Here is a 27,034-nt window from a genome sequence, read left to right on the forward strand (position 1 = left end):
ATGCCGTGTACTTTTTGTCGTCAGGGTGCAAGGGGACATTGTAGTAGCCTGACGTCAGATCCATTGTGGAGAAAAAGGCATTTCCCCCAAGTGCGGCCAAAGCATCAGCTTGATGCGGTAGTGGGTAGGCATCCTTTATGGTTCTTGCATTAAGCCTTCTGAAATCAGTACATACCCTTAGTTCTCCATTCCGCTTCCATATGAGAACAAGCGCAGATGCATAGTCGCTAGTCGACTTCTGAATAATTCCTTTCTCTTCCATCTCGTTCAGAGTCGTCCTCAGTTTTTCATACTGACTTGGTGGTATACGTCTGTAGGGTAGACGGAACGGCTTATCATCAACAAGGTGGATACGATGTACAAACTCTTTGGCCTCTCCACAGTCCATCTTATGGCGAGAAAAGATTGACTCGAATTGTTCGATGATATGAAGGAGCTTGTCTTTACACTGCAGCGAAACCTCACATGACTTCAGGTCAATGTCTTGCAGTCCCAGAGCTTCCAATGCACGCATCATGTCCTCTTCTGACCTGGGTCGGACCTCTTTGCTCTGTACACTCTGCACGTTGCACTTGACCTCCTCTGCATTGGGCAGGTCTTCCGCTGCGATACAAGGAGACACATCTGCAATTTTCCTGTTTCTTCTCAGCACCACAACTCTGTCCGTGGGATTAAAGACTTTAACAGGCACCCATCCATCTCCCCAGAGTGGAGTAACAACTCGTCCGACAAGGACTTGTCTGGGCGCAGCCTTTGATTGGGTTGGCTCAACGACCACTGTGCTGCCCACAGACGTCCCGGCCAACTCAGATAACTTGCCCCAAATAACGTACTCGGTCCGTGGATTCAGCGTCACGCAACTCTTGATTTTTACTGTCCCTACTTTGTCTGGAATGCAGTCACCTCTCCATCTCTCTGTGTTAGAAAGCATTGACAGGAATTGACTGTGGTTATCGGACAGACCGTTGTCAGGAGTGGAAACTAATCTCCAGTAGCCATCAGTACTTTTCAATTGAGTCAAAATATATTTGATGGCATTGCTGCCAAGGATCATCTGTTCGGTCTGGCCTGGCACAACCATTACTGGTATTATCATTTGGCACCCGTAAACTGTGACGTGAATGTCGTACATATCTCTGGGAGAAACTTGGTGTCCACCGCAGCCTACAATGACATAATCATCGGCCGTGTAACTCATCATATCAGGGAATTGCTGCAGGAGGGACTTAGCCGTGTCCTCACTTACTGTACAAGCCATCGACCCGCTGTCCAACAGCGCTCTGAAAGTGGGGCCTTCTTGCACAAGTACAGGTGTGTAAAACAGTTCGTCAGTCTCCGCTATTCTCTGAAACCCCTGAAAGATCAGCTTCTTCGATGGAGGTATCTTGTTGCTATACAACTCATAAATTGATTTATTGTCTTGCATGTCAGGCTTCACATTAGTGGTGGGAGGTTTACTCAGTTGATCTGCACTGTTCTCCCCTAAGCGCAGATCAGTTAGTTTCCCTGAGGCAGCGGGACAACTTTCGTCACTGGACAATCACGTCGAGAATGCCCTGGGGCATGGCAGTGAAAGCAAAGGTTTTTGTCTCGGCAATGAGAGAGAGCACTGTGTTCGACTTCTTTGCAAATGATACATGGCTTGGCAGTGAAACCATTTATTCTGGCTCCAGGTCGCCTGGTTGGAGCTCCCCCTCTCTCTTGAAACTGGTTCGAAGTAACACGTATCAGAACTTTCTCCAACATACTAATAACGTCCGTTAGAGAGACATACTGTGGGCTCGAAGTCTGAGGTGGCTCGTGCACGAGGGTTGGACCATGGTTCACCTCAGCTTTGTGTACGGCAATTTCCGCTCTATTCGCAGGTTGTTGTAGGGAATCTGCTTTGTAGCTCTTCTCAGCGTGGTATTCATTCAGCACCTCTAGTACCTCACATGCTGACCACTTTTCGATGGTTTTTGATCTGTAAGTGAGTGCCAGTTCCTTGCATGGGCAGTTCCGAATAAACATGCGAGTAACCTCTATTTCAGGGTTGTCAAATGTTTTGCCCTGCTCACTCAAGCACTCAGAGGCAAGGTCAGCTGCTCTGTTTAGTCTCAGCCAGTAGTCATAGGGGTCTTCCTGGTCTTTGGGCAAAGTTGAATAAAAGTCAGCTAAAGGGACAGCAGAGTACTTGGTACAGCTAAAGTATTTCCTGAGAAGACTATAAATCATGTCAGGGCGGGTATAGACGTCTATATTACTGTTTCTAATGCTAAACCTAACTACATCTTTAGCTTTTCCTCTCAAATGTATAAGGATTTCCTCTGCTTGCTCTTCAAGTCTCACATCACTCCTTTTTATAAATGTCCTCATTAGATCTTCCCACTCATGTATTGTTATTGAGTCTGAGCCATCCCCAATAAATGACGGCGGTTCCTTAACCTTTCTCTGCGTTACCACCTGACTCAATCTGTTTGCTTCATCTTGTGTGGCAGCAGCGTTAGGTGCTACTATATTACGTGACTGTATATTTGTGAATATGCTATCAGCCAATTTATGTCCTATCTCCTGAATAATATTTGTCATCTGATCAGCTACACCCTCAGAAACGTCACTTGTGCTCTGAGTAAACATGTTTCAAAGATGTAAATAAGTCAAAATCGCCTGCGTAACACGTCACTGTATAGCAGTTTTAAATACTGTGAGCTGATGGCTTTATGAAATGATGTGGCAGGTAGGACAGTCCTCGGTTCGGAGAGCTTGATAGAAGTCCGGGTCACGGCACCAATGTAACCGCGTTGTACGTGTCCCACCAAAGATCCACATTCACGCTGGACTGGATGATGAGGTTTTTATTATTACAGTTTCTGCAAATGGATGAGTCACAACATTAGCTTTTTCTGCTGGGTTTGATCTCTTTGATCTCTTTGTAGTACTCTGGTTAAACTGACAACAAAGCATATCAAAGAGCTGTCTTTTCACTTTACAGAAAATACATTTTAGAATATCACAATACATTTATAAATCTTTGCATTTTAACAAGATACTTTTAACAAGAGATCGTATAGTGGATTTTTAACGTTTACAATGAATTCAACATGTTTTTCTTTACTCTGAATTTTAACCAACATCATCCTTTTTTAATGTATATGAAAAAATAGGAATAAAAACAATAATGAGTATAAAAATGGGTACAATTTACCTGCAAATGGATGAGTCACAACATTAGCTTTTTCTGCTGGGTTTGATCTCTTTGATCTCTACAAGGGGAATTAATATTTAGTAAAACAGAAACAAAACGAAAATAAATCAAAACAGCTTGACAATATCAATCACATTACTATGCATGGTGAGAGATTTGTCAGCTGGGGTTATAATGTTTAAAATTAACTTATTTTGTGGAGCACCAAAAGATATGTCTTACCTTTGTAGTACTCTGGTTAAACTGACAAAACCCCGCCTCCTGGTCACATGTTAGAAGCCAAAACCAAACCCCACCCCATACCAGCAGATGGCACTGTTGGACTCAGCATTGCAGGACATTTACCAAAAACTATACACATATTTTAGCAGGAATTTCAATAAAATAAAAGTTATTATTACACCCGTTACATATATATAATATATTTTATTTTCCCTATTATTACCTTGTTGCAAGTAATGTGTTTCCCAATTAGCGTCAATGTGAAAGAATAACGGCATTAATCCATAGAGGGAAACGCTTCTAGTTTGTTCCTCCGCCTTGGAACTATTTTACTGCAGGCGCACGGATCTGCACTCCGTGCTACCTGGGCAACGTTCTGTCTACACTAAGCCCCAAAAAGGAGGAAAAAAGTGGAGTAAAGAATGTTAGTCCATGAACGAATACAATCATAGGTAAGTTTTAACATACTTTATTCGGTTTTGAGTAGTTTTTGTCCAAGTGTCGGTTTGTATGAATATAGCTTGAAGGGGAAGCTAGCTGCATCACCGTATCACCTGTTGGGGCGTGTATGCCTCCATCACTGTAGCCTGCAAACTATATTCGGAAGGAAATTGCATAAACGTGAAGATTTCTTCATTTCAGGTCCGGACGAATGTAATGGAAAGCGAAAAACAAGTTTTAGGGGGAGAAACGACATCGCATCAGCCATGGAAAAGTTACAAATTGATAATTGATCCTGCAATAACGAAAGGATTGTATAAAATCTACCGCTATGATGGCCAAGACTTTGACATCCCCGTGAGCTCTTAAAGAGTATTAATCTTCTATTTTTACACTAGCAAACACGTAAAAAGCTTGTTTTTGTCCAAAAACAGGTTGACGACTTGGGTTTGTTTCCAGTGGATGGAGTAAAAGATCCGCGCATCTGTCGCATGTGGAGCAAACACGTCAACATTGACCTTCCCATTCCCAAATTCAAGGTTCTTTTTCTTAGTGATGTGTCGTTCGGAAAAAGAAAGTTTTATGAGCCGGTGTTGTGCCGACAAATGTATGAGTATACAGTATTCTTGTATTTCGTGTTGTTGCATCGAAAAGTCACATTTTTAAAACATTTACATTTAGTTGCTTTTTCAGAGATTCTTAGTCATCGACTCTGATGTTGCTTATTATAAAAACCTTCAAATGTAGACCAGGGGTAGGGAACCATATATATGCAAATTAATAAAATTACTAAATTTTGTGCAGTCTTGGGGAGTAAAGGAATACATGGAACGGCAAAAATGATGTTGGCAAGCTGTTTGGATTTATTTTCATTTTGTCTGTCGCATTTTATGTTAGTTTTACCGAGATCAAAGAGAACAAAGCCAGGAGAGAAAGCTTAAAACGTGTTGTGAGTCATAATTTATTCATATTTAGTTTCTTTTGTCTTTTATTAGCATATTTGGTAATGGAGTAATCCAAAAGTAATTGAAAGTAATCAAGTTTTTTTGGTTTGAACAAATTTATTGACACTAATAACAGAAAACAATCATGACAATCTCAACAGCAATTAAGCACGTTCACAATATTATATTTCAATATGTCTTTTTTAACAGCAAGCACAATGTGAGGTCTGAACAACCCTTCTCGAAAATCTTAATAGCAATCAAGCATATTCACAATTTCATTATATAACATCTTTGTTAGTGTCAATAGATCAGTCCAGGCCAAAGTCGATTATTTTTGGTCTGTGGTTTGAACAAATTTATTGACACTAAAAACAGAAAACAATCATGACAATCTCAACAGCAATTAAGCACATTCACAATATTATATTCCAATATGACGTTTTTAACAGCAAACACAAAGTGAGGTTTGAACAAACCTACTCGAAAATCTTATTAGCAATCAAGCATATTCACAATTTCATTATATAACATCTTTGTTAGTGTCAATAGATCCGTCCAGGCCAAAGTCGATTGTCCTCGGTCTGAACAAATCCACCGACACCAACAGCAGCAAAACAAACACGACAATCTCAACAGCCATCAAGCATATTCACAATTTTTTTATATCTGACAATATGACGTGATGATCAAGTTAAAGTAACTCTACCCAACCCTGCCTAAGACAGCTCTGGTCCATTTACTGTCGGTCCTGTATGACACAATTTTAACTATGGTTTACAGTCAGTGTGTCACACCAGCAGACCCAATTGTAGTTGTTAATCGCTAAATAATCCTTCATACGGAGGTTCATTAAACAATCTATGTTCCTTGTTGAGACATTTTATGATGAGAAGCCACAGAACAAACTTTAACAGAAATCATACGTTTTACCCAGAAGCTCTAGCTAAGCTCCTACAGCAATTTGATTGGGTGAGTGGTAGGAATGGGCAGAGCTATACACTGGGCACTCTTTCTCCTTTTCCCAGCGTCGTCTGCACAGAAGGTAAATACGTTAGTATCCTCGTTGTGCACCTTGTTTCGAAACCATTATTTAGAACAAAAATGACGGTCAAAATGAGCCTCAACAATCAAAAGTAACTGAAGGTGGGAGACACATTTTAAGTGGTTTATTTATTATAATATTGGACACAAGCTCTGGGCTATTGTTATTTCATATATTTTATGAAACCATCAAACATTACACAGAGAAATAAATTGGCTGAAGAATTAGCTTTTCTCTTTTCGGTTTGGCGTTTTTGTGGAATTTGTCTTAAAATATATGGTGTGGCTCTCTCAAAAAAAGAAAAACCCCAAAAATCAAACTATTTTTGCTTTTATGGCTCTTTGGGTCGAATGGTTCCTGATCCCTGTTGTTGAGTAGTAAGTAAACACATGCTATCATAATGTTATCATAGTGTTTCTTTTTTCATATGAGTCCATTTTCTATTTTTGCTTTATTTTTACCCATTATCAAGCATATTGTTAAATAATAAGTGGTTATTTATGGATCAAAGAAATAAAAAAATCTGAAGAGCTATTTGGCTCACTAAAAATAATTTCCATTACTAATATTTCTGGTTGATAATTAACTCAGCAAAAAGCCCATTTAATGTAGGTCTTTTGCGCATCTCCTTCCAGACTGATGAATTTTACATCGGCCCGATTCCTCCCAAAGAAGTGACATTTTGCAGCTTGAACGACAACATCAACAAGGCTTTCCTGACAGATATGTGTTCTAAATATGGACACACGGAAGAAGTAGAGATTTTTTACAACCCAAAGAACAAAAAGCATACGGGCATCGCTCGAGTAGTTTTTGACACTGTGAAAGCCGCCAAGGATACGGTTCATCACCTTCATCAAACATCAGTAATGGGAAACATTATTCATGTGGAAATTGATCCAAAAGGTAAAGAAGATTTTTTTCAAATTAAAAAAAAATGTTGTTGCAAAACTTTTAAAATGAGGTGTTATTCAACAGGTGAAAACAGAGTGCATTACCTTAAACTGCTCTACAATGGCATCTGCACTCCATGGAGTTTACCGGTGGGAAGCAGTGATCAAAGTTTGCCAAATATAATTGACAATTTACTGGTATGTGCATTGTGCAGTACTTTCCCAATCTAGATGTCTTGTGCAACTGTTACAGTATTTGATTTCATTTTTTTCCTAATGAGTGAATTGTGAGCACACTCATCAGATTTTAACTTTAGGAGAGAACCAATATATTGTACGCTTCAGTACTAGGAAAATGACTTTTTTGATAGAATATTTTTAAATCATCCAAGCCCGACATGCTAACATACAAAATTCAGATTGTTGTTTTCATTTATATCAAATGTGGCATTATCACTTTCTTTATCAGCAAGCAGTGGATATTAAAGGGGCAGTGTGTATTACTTGACCACTAGAGGCTGCTGTATTGTGTGGGCCAGGGGTCTCCAAAGTGGTGCCGGTGGGCTCCAGAGTGCCCCTTAAGGTCAGTTGAGGTCCCCTCAGTCCTGTTCTGAAAACAGTTCATGAAGGCAAAGGACATTCCGATGTCTTGCCGTGTGTTCTTTTCCGGGACCAGACCGAGTATTACGTCTTTGAAAAAAATAGAGCTGGAGAGAAGCAATTCAAGTTATAACAAAGCTTCAAGATAAAGATAAAATCAGAGTGCACTCAGGACCAATTGATAGAGACACGTTCTCCAGAGGTGGGTACATTTACTTCGTTACGTTTACTTGAGTAAGTTTTGGGAAATGTTGTACTTCTAGGATTATTCTTAAATTCCTATACATTGACTTCAGTTAATTTATAAAGAAAAAAAAACGGTACTTTTACTCTGCACCATAAGGCAACATTGAAGTTGTTAGATTGTTGATTAATAAATCCCTTAAACGTAAGTACGCGTCTGGCTGTCCCTGCTAAAGGCCCGGTCACACAGCCTTTCACGGGCGTATCGAGGCTGAATCACGGCCAGAAAATTCTGCCCGTGAAGCAGACGCTGTTGGACGCTTTTGAGATTGCGATACAGACGAGATACAGCCGTGCTTTACACGCGGTAAGAAATTCACACGCGGTTGGCCGCGCAAAAAATTTTTGCGCTGCTCAAAATTTTAGACCACGGGTAACCGCGGGCGGCACAGCGATGCAGCCGCGGTTACCAGCGATAAGGACGCGGAACAGTCGCCTGCCAATTTTGCACATTTTCCACCGCGGGCAACCACGGGCAAAAAAAAAATCGCAAAATTTTACCCGCGATACAGACTCAAAAGGCTGTGTGCCCGGGCCTTTTAGCACGTGACGGACACCTCCACTAGGTTGACCCTATTCAACCTAGTGGGGGAAATGGTGGTTTCCCCTCAAAAGGGACAGACAACCATTATGAAATCCTCTGATCTTGTACTTTATTTTACTAATATGATATAACATACAATTTAAAAAAAATGATAGGTTAAGTATATGTCAAGTGGGGTGAAGAGTATTTATTTGATTTGACCCTTTAGGTTAGGCGTGGGCAATACTTGGATTATTGGTATCAATCAGAGTCTGAGGGCAATTTCTTAAGACACTGGCCACACTTGCTAATATGACTTACACCTTCAGTTGGACAAATTTTACATATATATTAATAATATATTTTTTGGTGTATAAAACATTCATCCATATCAGGTATTGTTTTTTAATGTGACAATCTGCATCCTTTGTTTTTCCTAATTCTTGCAGTGCAATTCAGCCCTGCTGGGACATGGAAGCCCAAGCAGCCTGACAACGCCGCTCTCTCTCGACACAGCATATTCCAGTATTAGTCGCGACACGCCTTGGAGCTTTGGACTGACTCCTTGCTCACAAGGAACACCACGCACCCCTTGCTTTTCTGCGACTCCCCTTTCCCAGGACTCTTGCTACTCGAGTCTTCAGGGTACTCCCATCCTCCAAGGGGAACCCTCCACTTACAGTGTTCACAAATCGTTAAGACGGGAATTTTTCTGTCGAAAATTCCCAAAGGTTCACTGGGGAAGCAGAGAAGTCTCTGATGTCTTCTCGAATGTCAAGAACCGCCAATCCGAACCTTCCCTACAAATCTTGACTCAGAGTAGCTTGCCAAAGCATATATCGTCCTCTCCAGATTCTGGTAGCGTAGTCACAAGTACCTCAAAAGCACTACCAGTAAACTCTTTGAGCCTCTTGAGTGTTAATTTAGCAGCCAACAAGCAGGCAGACGAGCTCTTGCCACTTGAAAAACATGAACACCTGGATGAGTTACCTCATGTACAAAGGAACTTTCCCCCCCAATCAGAATCACAGACTTTAGATGCCCGAATACAGAGTTTGTTGACAAGCAGCCACATCTCAGATACGTTGCCTGGGAGCACGTTTGATGCTGATCTCTTGTGTCAGGAGAGCCCAACCTCTCCATGTTTACTGCCTAACTTCCCACAGTCAGACAACCCAGACAATATTTCGCAAGACGTCAGTCCAGTGCCACTCCTTGAAGACGATGAAACTTTGCAAGCTGTTTTTTTTCTTACATCCCAAAGGGAGGAAGGAAGTCCCTCTCCATTTGCTTTCACACAACCGGAGAGAACGTGGGATGGAAACAGTCATTCAAGATTGTTCCAGGTTCCTAAGGTAATAATTATCTTGAGCATAAAAATATTTCTAAGGTCAGTTTGATCTAATTGGCTGTGCAATTAATGATCAAATCAATCATCAACGTATTTATATACTTAATCGCTATTAGATACTTTTTCATTTCAAACTCTCTAAATCACACTCTCACGACAGTAAATATTTGTATTGTCTTTTACCTTAAAAATATTTTAAAAATGCTATTGGTGTAAAATGGAAATAAAGTTTTGGTAACTATTTAAAGTGGGTCATATTTATGTAAATTAACTACATATATTTAGGTTTGGTCACCTAATGACTCACAACACAGCAGTTGGGTCTAAAATGGCTGCATCGGCTCGCTACAGTTTAACTGTACGGGTCAGGTGTATCGACATTTCCTTCTGTGTGCATAGTTACAAAGAATGACAATAAAAGTAAATTCTATGTTGGTAATTCATTATTATTTTCACAATGTAAAAACAAGAGATCTTTTTGTGGTTTCATTGATAATCTTTACTTTGAATAAACCGTGATCAACATATTTTCTTATACGTGTATAGATATACGGTGTAGGCCAAACCAATTAATAAATTATTGTAAATTTATTGTTTCCACAATATCTATTTGAATGTGTATTCTACTTTAGAATATAATAATTTAATTTGTAACATCTTGATTCCATACAATTCACCAATTAGTTACTCAATTAGTTGATAAATTCATCAAATATTAATACACTTATTTGTTGCAGCTCTCAAGTCAAGCCAAGTCAAATTTATTCATATAGCCCTAATCACAAAAATGTCTCAAAGTACTGCACAGGATTACAATGATACAATTACCTGATCTTAAACCAACATGCGAACATTTCAAAACCTCAGCGTGATGAAAAAGAGAAACCTTGAGAAGGGACCTCACAAGTGGTATCCCCCATCCAGGATGACCTGGGTGAATTACATTTAGCATTACAGTACACAAACATAGTAAACACTGGGTAACATGTTAAAAATTTGTCCGGAAAGTGCATGACAGCAGCGACACCCCTAGCCTGTAAACTAGTCCAGAAAGTCTATGACGGCCACGGCGCAGCTTCCCATCTCTGCCAGCTGGTCAATGCAGGCGTTGACATGCTTCAGGTCAAACGCTGGTCCGCTGACTCATCTCAAATAGTCCTTCTCCTTCGTATCACCACCAGGCAGGCAGTCGGAAAAAGACTGTAGGCTGTAGTTTGAACCCGTCTTCATAGGCCATAATTTTATAAAATTGATATTTTTAGGGGTCTGGGACAATTTTTTTCTGGATTACGATTACTAATGGTCTGAAAATATTAATAAACCGATTTGTTTATTTTTGACACTGCCAAACCAGCAAATAATCCAATTGTTTTATGTTATGTTATATTACGGTTTAACAATACACAGATACAATAACATTTTTCTTTTAGTTTGTCCGATTCATTATTGAAAAATAAATAAGCCGGATATTAATCACACATTAAAATATTGCATGTTGTTTAAGACCAAGATTTAATCTGGTCTCTAGGATATGCAATTATGAAATGTGGAAATAAGAAACTGTGAATCGTCGCTGTCAATCTTTCCTTAGCCTCCTTGCCATACTCATCGTTCAGAAGTTGGTCCTTTCGTCACGTCTGCCATTCACCATCAGCCATTGGTGCCTTTATGTTTCTCCATTCCTACATTACCGCCTGTTCCACCTCGCCTGCCCAATGGCACAATTCCCATTCCGCCACCAGGCTGGCCCCCTCCTCTGGGTCATCATGTTGGCATCTGCTTTCCTCCACCTTCAATTCCACCACCTTTCCCAGTTCCCCTACCTAATTTCCCCCCACCTGTTCAACCTCCAGAGACCTTGAGCAAGGGCTATACACCAAGACTTGGAAGTTTTTCCCTATCGCATTCCACACAGTCTTGTGCCTCTTCACCTTTGCCCTCACGGCAACAACCACGCCTCCTACCCATAAAGGAAAATAATCACAAGATCACAGTGGAAAAGGCATTAGCTGTGTTTATGGACGAACTGAGGTTGATCATTAAGAAGGACATCAGTCGCAGAATAATTGAGGGCCTGGCCTTCAAGATGTTTGAAGACTGGTGGGATTATCAAGAGAAAAAGACAAAGGTAAATGATTCATCCATTGTTGAGATTCACCCCGTACTGTATTTTAACTTTATATTTCATTCTCTCCATGAAAGATCTATGTTTTGGCTTTAAATGATAAGAACACCAAATGTATCAATCCTCCAAATCCCATCAATGGTGAGCACAAGAAGCCTCCCCTCCCCTGCTTCAAGGTAAGCACCATTAGATATGATAGAAACACAACATTTGCATATTGAAAATAAATTGTTTCCAATGCAGATTAAGAAGAAAAGAGATGACAGTTGTGCACTTTCAGAAGTCACAGAAAGAAAAAAATCTGGGGAGGAGGACAGTATGCCAGAACCGACATTTGAGATTCGTAAACGGAGACAAGCCAGACCTCTTGATCTTGATAGCGATGATGATGATGAGGATAAAGCGAATCATGATGATGATGATAGAAATGAAGAATACAAGTCCCATCAAGTGGAAAAAAGAGAAATTGCAGAAGACAAAGACGAATTGGCGGGGCCTATAGAAGATGGAGATATTTTGGTAATTGAAATTTTAAACGAAAGCAGTCAATTGATTTAATTTTAATATAATAATAATGACACACATATATATATATATATATATCTATCTATATATATATATATATATATATATATATATATATATATCTATATCTATATATATATATATAGCTGAATGCAGTATAATTTAGTGTAACTATACATTTCCGATTGTATCCACCACATTTTACAGTTTATATTGTGCACCGGATTATAACGCGCACTTTCAAATTTCTGGTCAATTTTGGGTATTAAGGTGCACCTTATCGTCTGTAAGATACATTTTATTTTTTATCCCCATTCAAAATGTGTTTGATCAAACAAGTCAAGTTTTGTAATATAAATATGATGCACCTTTAAAGTTTCTGGTAAATTATTATGTCCCCTTACTGGTTAGCCAGTTTCAGACCTGTGGACTAACCATGTGGTGCTTGAGTAAACTAATTGCTTTTAAGTATTGCCGCAAACTTCCTCTAAATTGGATGCATAAAGTAAAACAAAAGGAAATGGTGTAGTTTGGAATAACACATTTAAAAAAGTCACAGCATTTTAAACACTAATAGAATACGGTTCTTGACCAAAGTCAAATGTTACACAGATGACTAATGATAACACTTTTTGTATCTCAGTGTTACAGAAAAGATACTGTTGAAAATATTGATGGGAATCTTCTGGAAAAACAGAACAGTGAAAAACAAACAGAAGCTGAAGAAACTTGCCTATTTAAGGATTTCTCTTCCGTCAGCGGTATGGTGAAAAGTTTTGCGTGTGCTCTTACTTCTTCTTAGTTTCAGTGTATGGCGCTCTTATGTTACTTGAAAAAAACAGTAAGTACTTTCATTTACTGGTTACTCTATTTAAAAAGTAATTCCGGTACCCCCTCAGATTACTGACACCCAAAAGTAGGGCATTACTATGAAAGTAACTACCTAGTTACAAATTACAGGGTATTCCTAAAACTGCTTTACAAAAGCCACATAATAAAATAAATAGAACTCTATTAACTGTACAGTATTCGGTTGTACTTTGTAGGTAAATATAAACCCACCCATCCTTCGCAAACATTGCTGGCAAATTAAGGGTTTATCTTTATCCCGAGCAAAGGATGAAGAGTTAGTGAGTAGAGGAAGTTGAAATCCATGTTCTGCTTTTAATAAGTAACGGAGTAACGCACCATGTTGTAGCGACAGTTTAGTTACAAAATTTTAATCATAACGTGTTACAGTACTCGTTACCGAGACAAGTAAATGCGTTCCAGGAATGCACTTCTTTGTAACAACACTGTCCCAACATTGCTCAATATAATGTTTACTGCATTTTGGTTTTCCTCTCTAGGGACATTGTCAGAGCCCTGCTCCTCTGAGGACTTCTCATCTGACTCTGACTCCCTTGACTCTTGCAGTACTGAGAGCTTTGACGACTCGTTCTACTCTGTCTTCAGCTCTGAAGATGACGATGAGGACGCAGGAGAAAGTGAAAAGGATGGCAAAGACTTGGAGTGTGTAGTGATCTCATCAGATGAAGAGTATATGGATCCGGAGCCCCCGTTAACGCCCTCAGCGCCGCTCACCCCTGGAGCTCAGCTGGAACTTGTTCTCCAGGAATTGTCAGATCCATCCGATAGGGAAAAAGAAGAGGACAACCGGTATATGCACCAAGAGAATTTCCCGACACATTTGGTCAAGTCTCAGGCACTACAGCCTTTACCAACTAGTGAACTTCCAGGTACGTAATTGCTAGGTTGAGCAAACAAGTGCTTTTAGTATTCGATTTATCTGTTTATTATTTAGTCACTGAAATGAATTAAAACATCTTATAATTTAAATCCCTGTATTCAAAAACAACAGATTAGTATTCATTTTACAATACAAATCCATGTTACTTTTCTCATTGTTTTTTCCCACAAAGCATTAGAAAATTAGTATACAAAGGGCATATTTATTCATGTATAGCGCACACCCCTATTTTTTGTTCACTCTTTCTTATTGTGAGTGACAAATGTTGTTGAATACTTGCGGCTATGATAAAATTGAATGATAACGGAAAACTATTTACCCAATAGAAAGATACAATTTACAATGTATTTATCTAATGTCGTGCTTTGTGAGTTTTTTTGCAGAAAGATGGCGGACAATTCGGTGATACTCATGTTACGTAAAATATATGCACATTTCTCGACCTACATGTAATTTAAAAAATGCACGTTAAAATGATGGGTAATTTTTTTCGCTTATTATTCAAATCAATATTTTTTGCCACTAAGAGGCATTAGATAACACACAATGTCCTTTTAAATTGAAATACTGGTATAGTGTTGTTGAGCTTGGAAGGATTTTATTTGTTTCTATTTGAGTCTGTCTAACAAACACTCGCTTTAATTTCCCTCCTTCTCTTTTTTATGCTCAATGTCATACGCAAAAATAGTTCTGTGCATAAAATAAATTACAATTAGTACAAAAATCAGCAATGCTTTATGTAAGACTAATATAAAAACACTCTCAAAAGGGATCATCATTAAAACATCCCCTGATCTGAATCTTGCACGACGGCAAGGAAACACTCAAATAACCTCAGCATGCGGAAAATTAAGAAAGTTAGATAAGGGGTCATTGTAGTAGTAACAAAATTGCACTGAAAAGTAGTGCAATAACATTTAGCAGCAATACAATTCCCAAAAGGGTCAATAAATAAGATATGAATACATGTTATTTTAGGCAAAATTGAATATTTTTGACTCAAGACAAAAATAATTTTTATGAAATACAACCAAAATCTGCAAATAATTCCTTTTTAGGAGCTAACATTTGGAGGGTTTGAAAAAAGTGTGAATCCAACTGGAAAGTGAATGTTTAAACCAGGCATGTCCAAAGTCTGGCCAGATACGACCCTGCGGCCTCTGTCATAAAATTAATAATATGTGGTTCGCCAGTAATGTTGACAGCAGTATAAAAGAAATTTGTCCACATTAATAGATAAATGCAAAAATGACCATTTGATGATGGCAGTAGGCTTTTTGTGAGAATTTTAGCCCCCATTTCAAACTTGGCGACTGTAAACAAAATAAGGGAAAGTTGACTATTAGGGCCGTGACAAGTGGAAATTGGAGTATTTTTTTGAATGAAATCCGAAACAACCTAATTTGCAAAGAGACTGTGGCTGTCTTTAAATATCAAGAGGCATTTCCTGAAGAATGCTCACTTCAAAAAGCTAGATGGAAACAAACGCTGTGAAAAGGTAACGCAAATTGAAAGTGGTTTTAACGGTACAGTAGCGCTTTTCACGAGACCCTGCGAGTCAAATGAAAATGCTACAGAGGTGAGCTACAAGGTCAGGACGCTGATAGCCAACCCCTGCAAACCTTTTACGGAGGGTGAATTTGTCAAAGATTATTCAAAGAATGCCAGGCTGAATAGTCAGCACTCATACATTTTCAGCTTACTAAATCTGGCCCCCTTTCTGAAAAAATATAGACACTGCAGGTTTAAGCAATTATATAAATTTGTTGCAGATCTTTGATACAATAATAAAAAAGTTGTGTCATTTCTGTAAATGAAAAATGTTTGACGGTACAAGGTTTTTTCATACTTATGTCGACAATCTATTTGGCAGTGGCTCTTGATCTCAACATGGCAACAGACTGCGGTGAATGGAACTTTGCATCTGCAGACTTCCCCTTGAGGCCTCTCACTCCCACTGGCTGTTTTAGTCTTGTAGACCCTGACCTTTTGATCACAAGCAAACCCACCTCTCCAGTCACGATGGAAAGGTTGGAACGACCACTGACCCCGGGCAAGGGAATAGTCTTTCAAATAGAAAGCGAAGAATCAGGAGACGATCATCTTTCTCTGCAATCAGACACATATTTGGTGGTCCGGGAAGAACCAAAAACCCCAGGTAGAGAAGAATCAACTGTTTGGAGTCCAAAAGATGGTGCAATGGTCTCAACAACTTCTTCATATACACAAGAGAATGCAAGAGTAACATATGCACAATTTAGAAAATCACAAGTAAGCAATACTTTATTGTTGCCGCCAAAGACTCCTGGAAGAGATATCCTTCTGCCACAGAGAACTTTAGCCCACAGAAAAACCACTGGAACAGTCGACTCCTCACAATTTGAAAAATCATTCAGAATGTCATCGCAGCGCCATCTTTTGGAGTCTTCATCTTTATCTGACGGCAAAGTAGCGAGAACATGGACAGGCATGAGAGACACAACTCTGCGAGGACTGGAGAACACTCAGGGTCTTCTCTATGAGGGAAGTGGGAGAAAGGCAAAATTGAGGCGACGAAGGAGAAATCTGAAGAAAAGTAGTTGGAGGAGGAGGAGGCGCCACTTTTTTCTCAGTCGTGGTCTCAAGTTCCGTTCGGAGCGGGAGGAGAGGAGGATACTTGACAGTATATGGAAGGACGGTCTGGATGAGGAGGATGCGAGGCTTCTGCGGGACACTTATGAAAGGCTTCGGGAGCGTGAGGAGTGCAGCTGGGTCAGTCACACCCACTGGATACCGCATCCTTATATCCTCCTCTGTTTGTTGTGGGAATTTAGTCACCTAATATGGTTTAGCTTTATTTTTCCTATGGTTACTTCTCTACCTTATAAAAAGGGCAAACAAGCAAAGTGTAGTTATATAAGAGAAAGGATCAGATGGACAGACGGATGGACAGATAGATAGGTAGATAAATTATTTGATTTTTGATGTATTTTAATTTAAAATTACATTAGACATTTACATATCAGGGTGGCATTGTGGTAGACTGGTTAGCATGTCCATCTCTCAGTTCTAAGGTCCCTGGCCAGTTCCAACTACCAGTCCCCCTGTGCGGAATTTTCTGGGCAATTCCGTTTCTTCCCACATTCCCCTAAAAATACATGGCAGGTAGTTTGCGATGTCGAAATTGTCCCTAGGTATGAGTTAGCGTGTGAATGGTTGTCTGTCTGTGTGCCCCTGGCTGGTATCAGCAGGATAGTGACACCTGATATTGACACTCCCATATCCCAACTTATTATGATTATTATAATTTAACATGAGAACAAATTTTGTGTGTGTGCATATTTTCATGTTTTATCTGCTTAACTGCTACTTACTGACTAAAGTCACAGAGAACAATAAAGGACACCAACAACGGCAGCAGAAACATGTGACTGGCTCAGCCCGAAGCGAAGGCTTTTACAAAATCAACTGGAGAGAAAAACTTGAACATCTCAACCAAGCCAGAACCACTGAGCCTCCACCAACAAGTTCTCAGGTGTTTAATTTAGAATGAGTCTTTCTTTGTGTGCAAATAAACACAATGGGCTACAAATTGAATGTGCTTTGTTCAAGCAGGGACTTCCAACAAAGCCTGCTGTACTTCGGGCAGGGTCGGACTTCAGGTCAGAACAGCGCCGTCTGCTGTCGAGCCTTAGCTGCGATAGTGACCTGATCAAATTTAACCAACTCAAGGTTTGTCAAATTTGGGGACCAAGTGAACTATGTCAACTTGAAAAAAAAGAAAGGACTAAAAACAAAAAGTTCACACGTAATTTTCTGGATTGCCTGAGTCATGCAGGGGTAATGCAGGGGTCATGCTGGGGTCATACAGGTGCTTGAAATCCTTGAAAATGCTTGAATTTTAATATTGTATTTTCAAGGATTGAAAGGTTGTTAAATTTTGGGTGAAATTCTTGTAAATTCATGAAATTGTTGCCATGTTTCTCAACAAGCCTGCTTAAAAATGATGCCGACACTGCTCGCTGTTGGCTGCACTTTGCCATTGCATTTCTTCTTGTCTGTGATAAACGGCAGCGTCCATTAGTTTGTAGGGCATTAACTCATTAAGCGTCATCGCCCCTACAGGTCGCACCCAAGATTACATGTGCATGCTACACCGAAACAAGGCACTAGAAATGTGTATTAGTGCAAGTATTACGTATCACTTATTGACATTTATTATGTGCACTGCAAAATAAGGTAGCGTTTCCCAGTGATAAACTGTAATAGGAAGAACATCGTGCAACTGAAAATATAAGCTATAAATTACTGTTATTTTTACCTTGAATATGGCCATGAAAGAAGTGTATGAACCCTGGTTATGACAAAGACAGCACTCTGTTTTTTTTAAAATTTCGAACACAAGATGTCACGACAGAACCATCAAAGAGATAGAGAGAGGGAGTGGGAGAAAGATGGCGAAGGAGAAAAGGGGTGGGGGAAGATGGGTGTACTTAACCCTCTTTGCCTGTTGAGATATGGCTAGCCTATCTTCCCAGGGAACCTTGAGTTCAGCTGCAATGGCGGACTTTTAGCCCCTAGAAAGAAGGATCATATCCAGTCGGACAGTAGTTGCCACTAGCTCTTGAGGAAAGACCAGCTTGTGCTTGAGATCTACCTGCAGCTTCCAATCTGATGCACGGTGCAGCATTGATGGTAGGTGGCTTAAACATTTTTCCTTTAGGACTTTGCTGCCCTCTAGTTGGAAGCTTGTGAGCCTCAATGGTACCGGTGGCTGCTTCTTGCTGTTCGTTCTCTGTAGTTCCACCCACTTGGTTAGCTCGGTGAGGACTGTGTCATGTCTCCACCAGTAACGTCCATCTGCCAGAGCTTTTGTAGAGGCTGGTGCCACGCTGATTACGGGATGCCTCTTGCTCTTCTCCCTAGACCTTCAAATTGCTTGGTGTGGGTAGGAGATCAGCCACAGTGCGCAACAGGAAGTTTAGTTTTCCTTGGTCGGTGTCCAGAGCTCCTTCTGAGACAACAGCTACCCACAACATCTAGAGTACCTTGGAGCCCAACCCTTCTACTTTGATCCGACAATCTTCTTCAGCTACTTCTTGCACCTTTTGTACAACTAAGTCCCTTCTGGCTCACACGTTGGTTTTCAACCAGCTCTTGACGGTGTAGTTGCCAAGCCCTAGTCGCGACACACAGTGCCCACGATTCCCTGATGCTGCAGTAGGCTTTTGCGTCTTTCATCGCCTCATGGGTTTTCCACTTCCTGCCACAGTTGATGCCAGAGCTTGTGTGCCTAACTCTTGCGTCCTTAGAGACTAAAAGGGTGCATGCTGACCTTGCCTTGGTGGCCTTGAATTCCTTTATGATATAGGAGCATGTTGACCGCAGTACTGATGACCTCGTGTAGATGCTGACTGAGCTGAAGGCCTGAGTAACACCCAGCCATTTGTGGATAAACCTTCTACAGACTCTCCCTATTGCTTCAACTCTGGTCATCGGGAAGTTGTAGAGCAGAAATGGCCACTAGAGTCTTGGTATGAAGCCATGCTGAAAACACCATACCTTGAACCTGCCCAGTAGCAAACTCCTGTCTACTCTCCTCAGCCACTCCTTAAGCTTGGCTGCGGTTTCCTCCAGATTCCCCCTCTCATTCAGAGTGCTGCTCTGTAGCTCTTTCCCTCTGCTGAATGGTTAAAATCTCTGACCCCTGGATGATGAAAGTGTTTTTAGACAGATTTCCCTTGAGGATGCGCAAGCTTCTGAAATTACCAGGCTTGAACTGCATGCGGGCCCAGGTAGTCACCTTCTGTCTTGCACTCAGCACCCATTGTGTCCCAAAAAGTCTCTCCCAGCTTAAAAAAAGTTGGAGACCCCTGATATATATTGTATGAGAAGCCTACGCTCGCCCCAGCCACCACCTCCTTGACCAGTTGCCCTCTTAAAGGTGCTACAGGTCCCTCGAATCAAGGACTAACAGGCTCAGAGACAGTTTTATCCCCAGGGCCGTTACCACCCGAAACAAGTGTGTAATCCTCTGAAAAATTTAAATCTTGCCAGTTGTATTTTAATTAGTTTGCTGCCAAATGTTATTGCTCTACTTTTCATTGCACTATTTTTACAAAAGAAATTGCACTTAGAACTTAGACCAATCGCTAAGCACTACCCTGTAAATATTTTTGCCTTTTTATCCCGGCATTTTTATCACATTTTACTCTTTTGAGTCACTATGATGTGAAACTGAATCGTAAATATATAAATAAAGGCAAAACACCATGGCGAGGGAAACAACTCTTATGGGTATCTGATGATGGATCTTACTTTGCGTTTATTGAAATCTTTTCAGAGACAATTGTCTAACTTTAGTTTCTGGCACCGTGAGTAAAACTAGTGTGATAACATGATAAAGTAGAATGTGTTTTCACAAGTGATTTGAACCACTGCAACCAGGGTTCAATTCCAGTTGCATGTAATGGCCTTGCATTCGCAATGATCGCAACAAGGCTTTAGGGCTAGGACCTTAGCTTAGCCTTTTGGCTGAGAGTAAGTGTCCCGGCTCCTAGGCTTTGTAGCGTATAATGAACTGACCGATAACGGATAATGGATAATGAATAACGAAGATAGAACAATAACCCTTAAAAACCCCAAAACCCCGTAATGCTTGGCAATTACTGTCAGCGATGATTTGCGATTGATCAAATTGAATAGTATACTATTAAATTACACGCATGTCAAGTCAAGTCATTTTTATTTGTATAGTCCTTAATCACAAAGAGTCTCACAGGGCTGCACAGGTTATTGCAAACCACAGACTATTATTACAGACTGTTATTACACCATTCCCTTGTCTAAAACCTCAACAAGAGGAAAATGAAACCTTGAGAAGGGACCGCACATGTGGTAATCCCCCTTCCAGGATGACCAGGCTACAATGCATGTTGCAATAACAACTAATACACATATATTGTCAACAAAAAAATATAGGTTATTTTTATGCTATAGAGTAGAAGTGTGTTTTAAGCCTAGATTTAAACATTTCCACTGAGGTTGCAAACGCATGAATGCAGTTTGCATTTCCAATGTTATCCAGTGTATTTTGCAATACATAAGCCACACTATAAGGTGTACTTTTACATTTCTGGCCAATTTGGGGTTCTCAGGTGCACCTTATAGTCCAGAAAATATAGTAACTTTAGGTTTTTGTACAAATTAATAATTTAAAACATTTACAAAAACATCTATCTTTCAGTTTCGGAAGAAGAGCATTAGTTTCAGCCGAAGTCACATTCACGATTGGGGTCTTTATGCCATGGAGGCCATAGCAGCAGATGAGATGGTGATCGAATACGTAGGTCAAATTATCAGACAGGTAAGGAAAAAGTCATGCACTCACACACCCGACCATCTTCAAATAGCCATTTGTTTAAGTTGTTGCCCATTCTAACAACCTGTGAAAACAGGGGTGTCAAACTTATTTTAGCTCAGGAGCCACATGGTAGAAAAAAAACATTCTCACGGGACTTGAACATAAAAAGTGGGCTGGGGGTCTTTGAGGAGGCTCACAATGAAATTATGATTCAGGTATTAAGGAATTGATAATAAAATTATAATTGAGGGGTTTTTTTCTGTTAAAAGTTTTTTTCCCCTTAGATTTAACCCCTTGTAGTGTTTATCGACTGTGCATTTGAAAAAAAAAATCCACTACAGTTTATATACCTCTTAATGTTCCGACAGGGTCAGAATGTTGATAAACAAAGTCGTGTCTTCATGATGTCTCCCGTCACTGAAATAAACCATGCCACATATTATTGAACAGCTTAAACTCTTGGAATTCAAGATATGATATGACCATTACAATATACTCATAAGAGAAACCAGTACAGTCTAAAACAAGATACCTGAAAACTAGCTACCCAATTACGTCCTGTAATTTGTCATTAAATTAGAGCAGGGGTCGGGAACCTATGGCTCGCGAGCCATATATGGCTCTTTCTATGAGTATCTGTGGCTCAGAGACCAATTTGATTACATGAAAAATTTCTCCATCTTGTTCAAAACCGGAGTTGTCTATCCTATCCAAGTACACGTAAAGCCAAACCAAAGCTAAACACGAGGGTAACACTTCGCAGTATATATAGGGCACGTTTTTCACTACAATTTACAGTCAAGGTGTCACACAAAAAAAGGGGGAAAAAAAACTCGTTTTGGCTGTACAACGCTAAAGAATCCTTTATTTAAAAGTTCACTATATAATCTGTGTTCAGTGTTCAGATACTTTATGATGAATCCACAGAACTGTAAATACGCCAAAACACCGGAAGAGAACTTAGTCATTTGATTGGGTGAGTGGGAGGGATGGGTGGAGCTATGCAAAAAGTACAAGCATTCCCTCCCATCTCTCGCCAAAGGTAAGCACATAAGGCTCCCTATTCTCAGAATGTTGTGACGTTTTTACAAAATAAATGCTTGCATCTGGTTTTGAAACCAATATGTATGAAAAAAAGGGTCAAAAGGAGTTTAACCGATCTTGAGTAATTGCAAGAAAGAGACAAGTTTAAAGTGGTATGTTTGTTGAATTTGGGACAGGGGCTCTGGCATTATTCTCTTTTCATAATTTTTATCAAATCATCAAAAATAAATGTGCTGAAGACTAAGCTTTTGTCTGGGGCGCCGGTTTAGCAATTTAGTAAATTTGTCTCATAATATATGGTGTGGCTCTTTCCCAAAATAAAATTAATATTTTTTGCTTTTATGGCTCTTTGAGTCAAAAAGGTTCCCGACCCCTGAATTAGAGGATGGTCCGCAAACTTGGTCTGGTCACATTCTTGAGAGTCTGGTGAATCCAACCGTGTAAAATATTTACTCAAACACAAGATAACGCCAACAGATAAAAACATTCCACCTTAAAGAATTCTTGCATCGTTTGATGATCCTTGTTGGAATCCGTTCGTTTCGCACCATAAATCCCCTTCAAAAATAAACATCTAATGATATGGCTGCTTTTGACCTTTTGATTGATACTTCTCTCGACCAATTTTATTTCCTTCGTCTTTTGCCCGTGACAACCCATAAGGGCCTGTATTGATAAAAACGTCATGACAACTTCGGCTTCGTCTTTAGCCAATAGTGACAGATTCAAATATTGATTGACGAATTGGTTAGCCAATGAAAATCCCAATGTAATTTTATGGAATTTTACCGGCTGTAAAGAAATCAGAGCCAAAAAAAAGACATGTGTAATGAAATCTCGGAACCTTATGCACGATAATAACGTGCAAGTGTGCACAATCATGGATTGACTTATGGAAAGAGAAGTAATATATTTACAATTCTCTTACAATGTCTAAAGTTTTTAGCGCTGTAAACTGGTCGTCTCCAAATGGCCACTTTTGGAAATGCTTTGACACACCTTTATGAAAATGTGTAAATGAAATACACTGCTTAGTTTTTCAAATAGTGATCAAGCTACTGCTTCATGCTGTTGTCCCAGCTGTTTCACAGCTAAGATGCCCATGCTACACTCTGCAGGCATGTGATTGCAAAAGAAAATTCAGGCGAGAATAAAAATGTCCTGAATTTGAAAATGTATTACTCTTGTGGATCAAGATTGAAAGGTTCGGGCGCATTCCTCAAGCGAGAGCCTTAGCCGTGACATAATGCTGCTTTTCTATACTGTGGAACACAAAGTGTAGTGTTCATACTTGAACGTTTTGTACTCCTTTAGCAAGTCATCGCTGCCTTAAATTAGCTTCAAGTGCACCTCTTTAATAACCTCCAAATCCGTAATTGGCCAAACTGTATGTTTGCTTAATGTAGTTTAATTTCTTTGCATCAGCATTTGTATATATTTTGGGATTCATTACATTTTTAATGTATACAGCTAAGATAATATCATTTGAGAAATATAAGTGATATATTTCTTAACCAATGCATTTGTGCCATTCAATATTGGAGCATTTGGGTTACAGTATGTGTCATATTTTTATATAATGTACAACAAACACACACTAATCATGTTTATGTGCTTTCAGCACTATTTATCTATGTCAATATTGTGGTGCTTGTAAGAATATTTTGATACTACAATCGTTACAGTAATTTTCGAAAGATTAAATATTCAACGATTAAAGTCAGGTTGTAGTCCAGGCATGCCAACCATATGGCTCGGGGGATATGGTTTGTATAGCGTGGTGAGTTGGTTCAGGTGTAAAACTGCATTCACTCAACTTTTCAAATAAACCATGGAACACATTCAATGCCAAACATTAACATCCCTTTCCCCATTGTTTGTGAATAAATGTGTTTTGTTTACAAAAACATTTCTTGTCAATCCGTGATCATGTATTATTCTTTAGGGTAAGTGTCTAATCTAGGCTGAATGATGAAGCGTAATGCCGAGCTAAAAAAATTGACATTGAATTGTCGACATTCTTTTACTCATCTAGCCAGCCTCAGAACAGAAAGTTTGGATCCAGCCCCAGAGCTAAACTGAATTTGACATCCCTGATCTAGTTTTTAAATTATTATTTTTTGGAGACGTGTTTACTGGAGTTGTATAATCATATTGCAATTGTAAACAAAATAAATAAAATGGGTTTTGTATGTGTTTTGTATGCTCCTATATCATAAAGGAATTCAAGGCCACCAAGGCAAGGTCAGCATGCACCCTTTTAGTCTCTAAGGACGCAAGAGTTAGGCACGCAAGCTCTGGCATCAACTGTGGCAGGAAGTGGAAAACCCATGAGGCGATGAAAGACGCAAAAGCCTACTGCAGCATCAGGGAATCGTATCAGTTATTGTTATCAACAGAAATAAGTTACTTTGCATCCCGACTCATGGCTGAATGCAAATAATTTCCACAAAGCAAGAGGATTGCTGGAAAAAGTGAACAAGACAACATATTTCTAGCCCATTAAGAATTTTGTTTTAATGTAATTTGTATTTCTCTCATTTCTTTTCTTCTTTTCAATCACGTTGCAACAAATATCACATCACAAAATGAACAAATCAACTGAAAAGAAAAAAGAGGGATGACAGGTTGAAGCCAAAGGCTTATAAGAGACAAGTTCCCAAAATAACTTTGGACGCTTCTTCTATCAATCATGTAGACAAACTATCATATCTTGTATCATTATAACAATCATTTGTTGGATTATTTTTCCAATCCTTCCAATATGATGTGTAAAACCTGAGGCGGATTTTTTATCCCTGTAATGATTAAATTTACTGAAACCTAAACCACTGGTGACAAACAGGCGGCACGTGGGACAGATCAGAAAGGGTTTTAATCCAGCCCAAAACGACACTGAGAGAAGCACGGGGATAAACTGAGCTGCAGTTTTAAATATGTCCACTGGATGTCACCCAAGCCAGGCACCACTTGCACAGCAACTGTAGTAGTATTTATTTCTCTCTCTTTCTCTCGCCCTTCTTTTTTTCTCTATTTTCTCTATCGCTCTCCCTCTTACTTTTTAAATCTCTTTCTTACTGTATTTCTCTCTCTTGCTCTCTTTTTTCTCTCATTAACTCACTCTTATTCTGTTTCTTTCTCGTCCTCTCTCTCTCTCCCTCTCTATTTCAATCATTTTTTTTAATTTTTATTTTCCTTCTCTCTTCCTTTTTCTATTTCTCTCTTCTCTTTATTTTTCTCTTATGCTTTTTCCTACTTTTTCCTCTCTGTTATTCTTTCTTTCTTTTCTTTTTCATGTTCACTTTTTGCTCTCTCTGTCTTTTTCCCTTCTTGAATTATTTTTATTTTTCGCTGTATTATTTTCTCTCTTTATTTCTTTGTCTTTTTTTCAGTCTCTTTTGCTTGTGTCTTTCTTTCTCTTCCTCCATTCTTTTGTTCTCCCTTTCTCTATTGCTCTCCCTCCCTCTTGTGCTATCTTTATTTCTCTCCCTCTTTATGTCTTTCTTTTTCTACCTCTCTCCTTCTCTTAAACCTACTAGTTTGGCACCCGTGAGATTTTTTTTCTAGCATGTGGCCCCCAGCTAATAGTTTGACACCCCAGGGATAAATAGTCCTTAAGAGAGCAGTTCTTTGTAAAACAATGAAATAAAAATGTTTACAGCTACAGTATAGAACACTTTTTATTGGTTAAAGGAATTGGTTTGGCCTGTAAAAAGTATTTAATTGTAAATATTATTAGATTTCGCCTATTGTGGGTGTTTTTTGGGAACGTAACATCATTGTAAACCTATTGAATGTATTTTTGTCTTGTTTTTGTTAGAACATTGCTGACAGACGAGAACGTCAATATGAGGATTCAGGCATTGGGAGCAGCTATTTGTTCAGAGTGGATCAGAACACTATAATAGATGCCACCAAATGGGGCAATTTAGCCAGATTTATAAACCACAGTTGCAGCGTGAGTATGGCACTCTACTTTTTGATTTCTCAATGTATTTAAAGGACAAAACAAATTGAAAAAATGTATTTGTTGATCCACATCCTTCAGCCAAACTGCTATGCAAAGATCATCACTGTGGAGTCCCAAAAGAAGATAGTGATTTACTCGCGGCAGTTCATAGGAATCAATGAAGAAATCACATGCGACTACAAATTTCCAATTGAGGACACAAAGATTCCCTGTTTGTGTGGAGCTGAAAACTGCCGGGGCTCTTTGAACTGATTCCGTCAAGAGATCCTTCGTCACATCACAAATAAAAGCCCGCCTTGCCAAAAGGACCAACACAGCCACTAATGAAATTGTTATCAGAAGCAATCACACTTTCTACAACTTTGTCCAAGATTTCTAAACAGTGGCGTGGGCATATCAAATGGACGGGGGCACAACTATTATCACCACAACAGCACTGTGTCCAGTGTTTTATCAGGGATGTGGTTCACAATTAGCTTTTTTTTTTAAATGTAAATTTTGTTTTTGTATTTTGTAATGTATTTGTTGACGCGCTGAAAAGTCAATATATTAATAGACATTTTGTTGTGTCGTGCAGGAATTCCAGATTAAAGTTGAGGAGTATAAATAAGTTTAAACAAGTTCAAAGTCACGGAAGAGTAAAAAAAATGCTATTATAACTTCGTAGAACAATAGTTTTTCAAAATGCATTGATTTATTTTGTGCAGAATATTACATTATTATTTGTAATATACTGAACAAAAGGGAGGTACTCGTCTTTTTCCTGCTTTTTTCTTCTTTTTCATTTTTTTTCTTTTCTGTTCTCCCTTGCTTTTACTCCCCCCTTATTTTT

The 27,034-nt window shown here is 39.3% G+C and overlaps 1 protein-coding gene across 1 annotated transcript; it reads left to right on the forward strand.

The window, feature by feature from the left end:
- LOC148365009 (histone-lysine N-methyltransferase SETD1B-A-like) lies at window positions 1–26,829 on the forward strand. The gene is made up of 18 exons (XM_088334967.1): window positions 1–7; window positions 3,944–3,988; window positions 4,089–4,204; window positions 4,282–4,386; window positions 6,472–6,742; window positions 6,815–6,927; window positions 8,545–9,450; window positions 11,038–11,574; window positions 11,649–11,747; window positions 11,815–12,090; window positions 12,740–12,857; window positions 13,446–13,835; window positions 15,720–16,628; window positions 17,200–17,360; window positions 17,441–17,557; window positions 21,072–21,191; window positions 26,053–26,190; window positions 26,281–26,829. Exons 1-18 carry the CDS (start codon window positions 1–3, stop codon window positions 26,452–26,454), a joined length of 4,602 nt encoding a protein of 1,533 aa, XP_088191093.1. The 3' UTR covers window positions 26,455–26,829.
- Window positions 26,830–27,034: the final 205 nt, after the last annotated feature.

This window comes from Urocampus carinirostris, chromosome 5, assembly GCF_059441175.1.
Source record: "Urocampus carinirostris isolate Australia breed hairy pipefish chromosome 5, RoL_Ucar_1.0, whole genome shotgun sequence".
Taxonomy (NCBI): Eukaryota; Metazoa; Chordata; class Actinopteri; order Syngnathiformes; family Syngnathidae; genus Urocampus; species Urocampus carinirostris.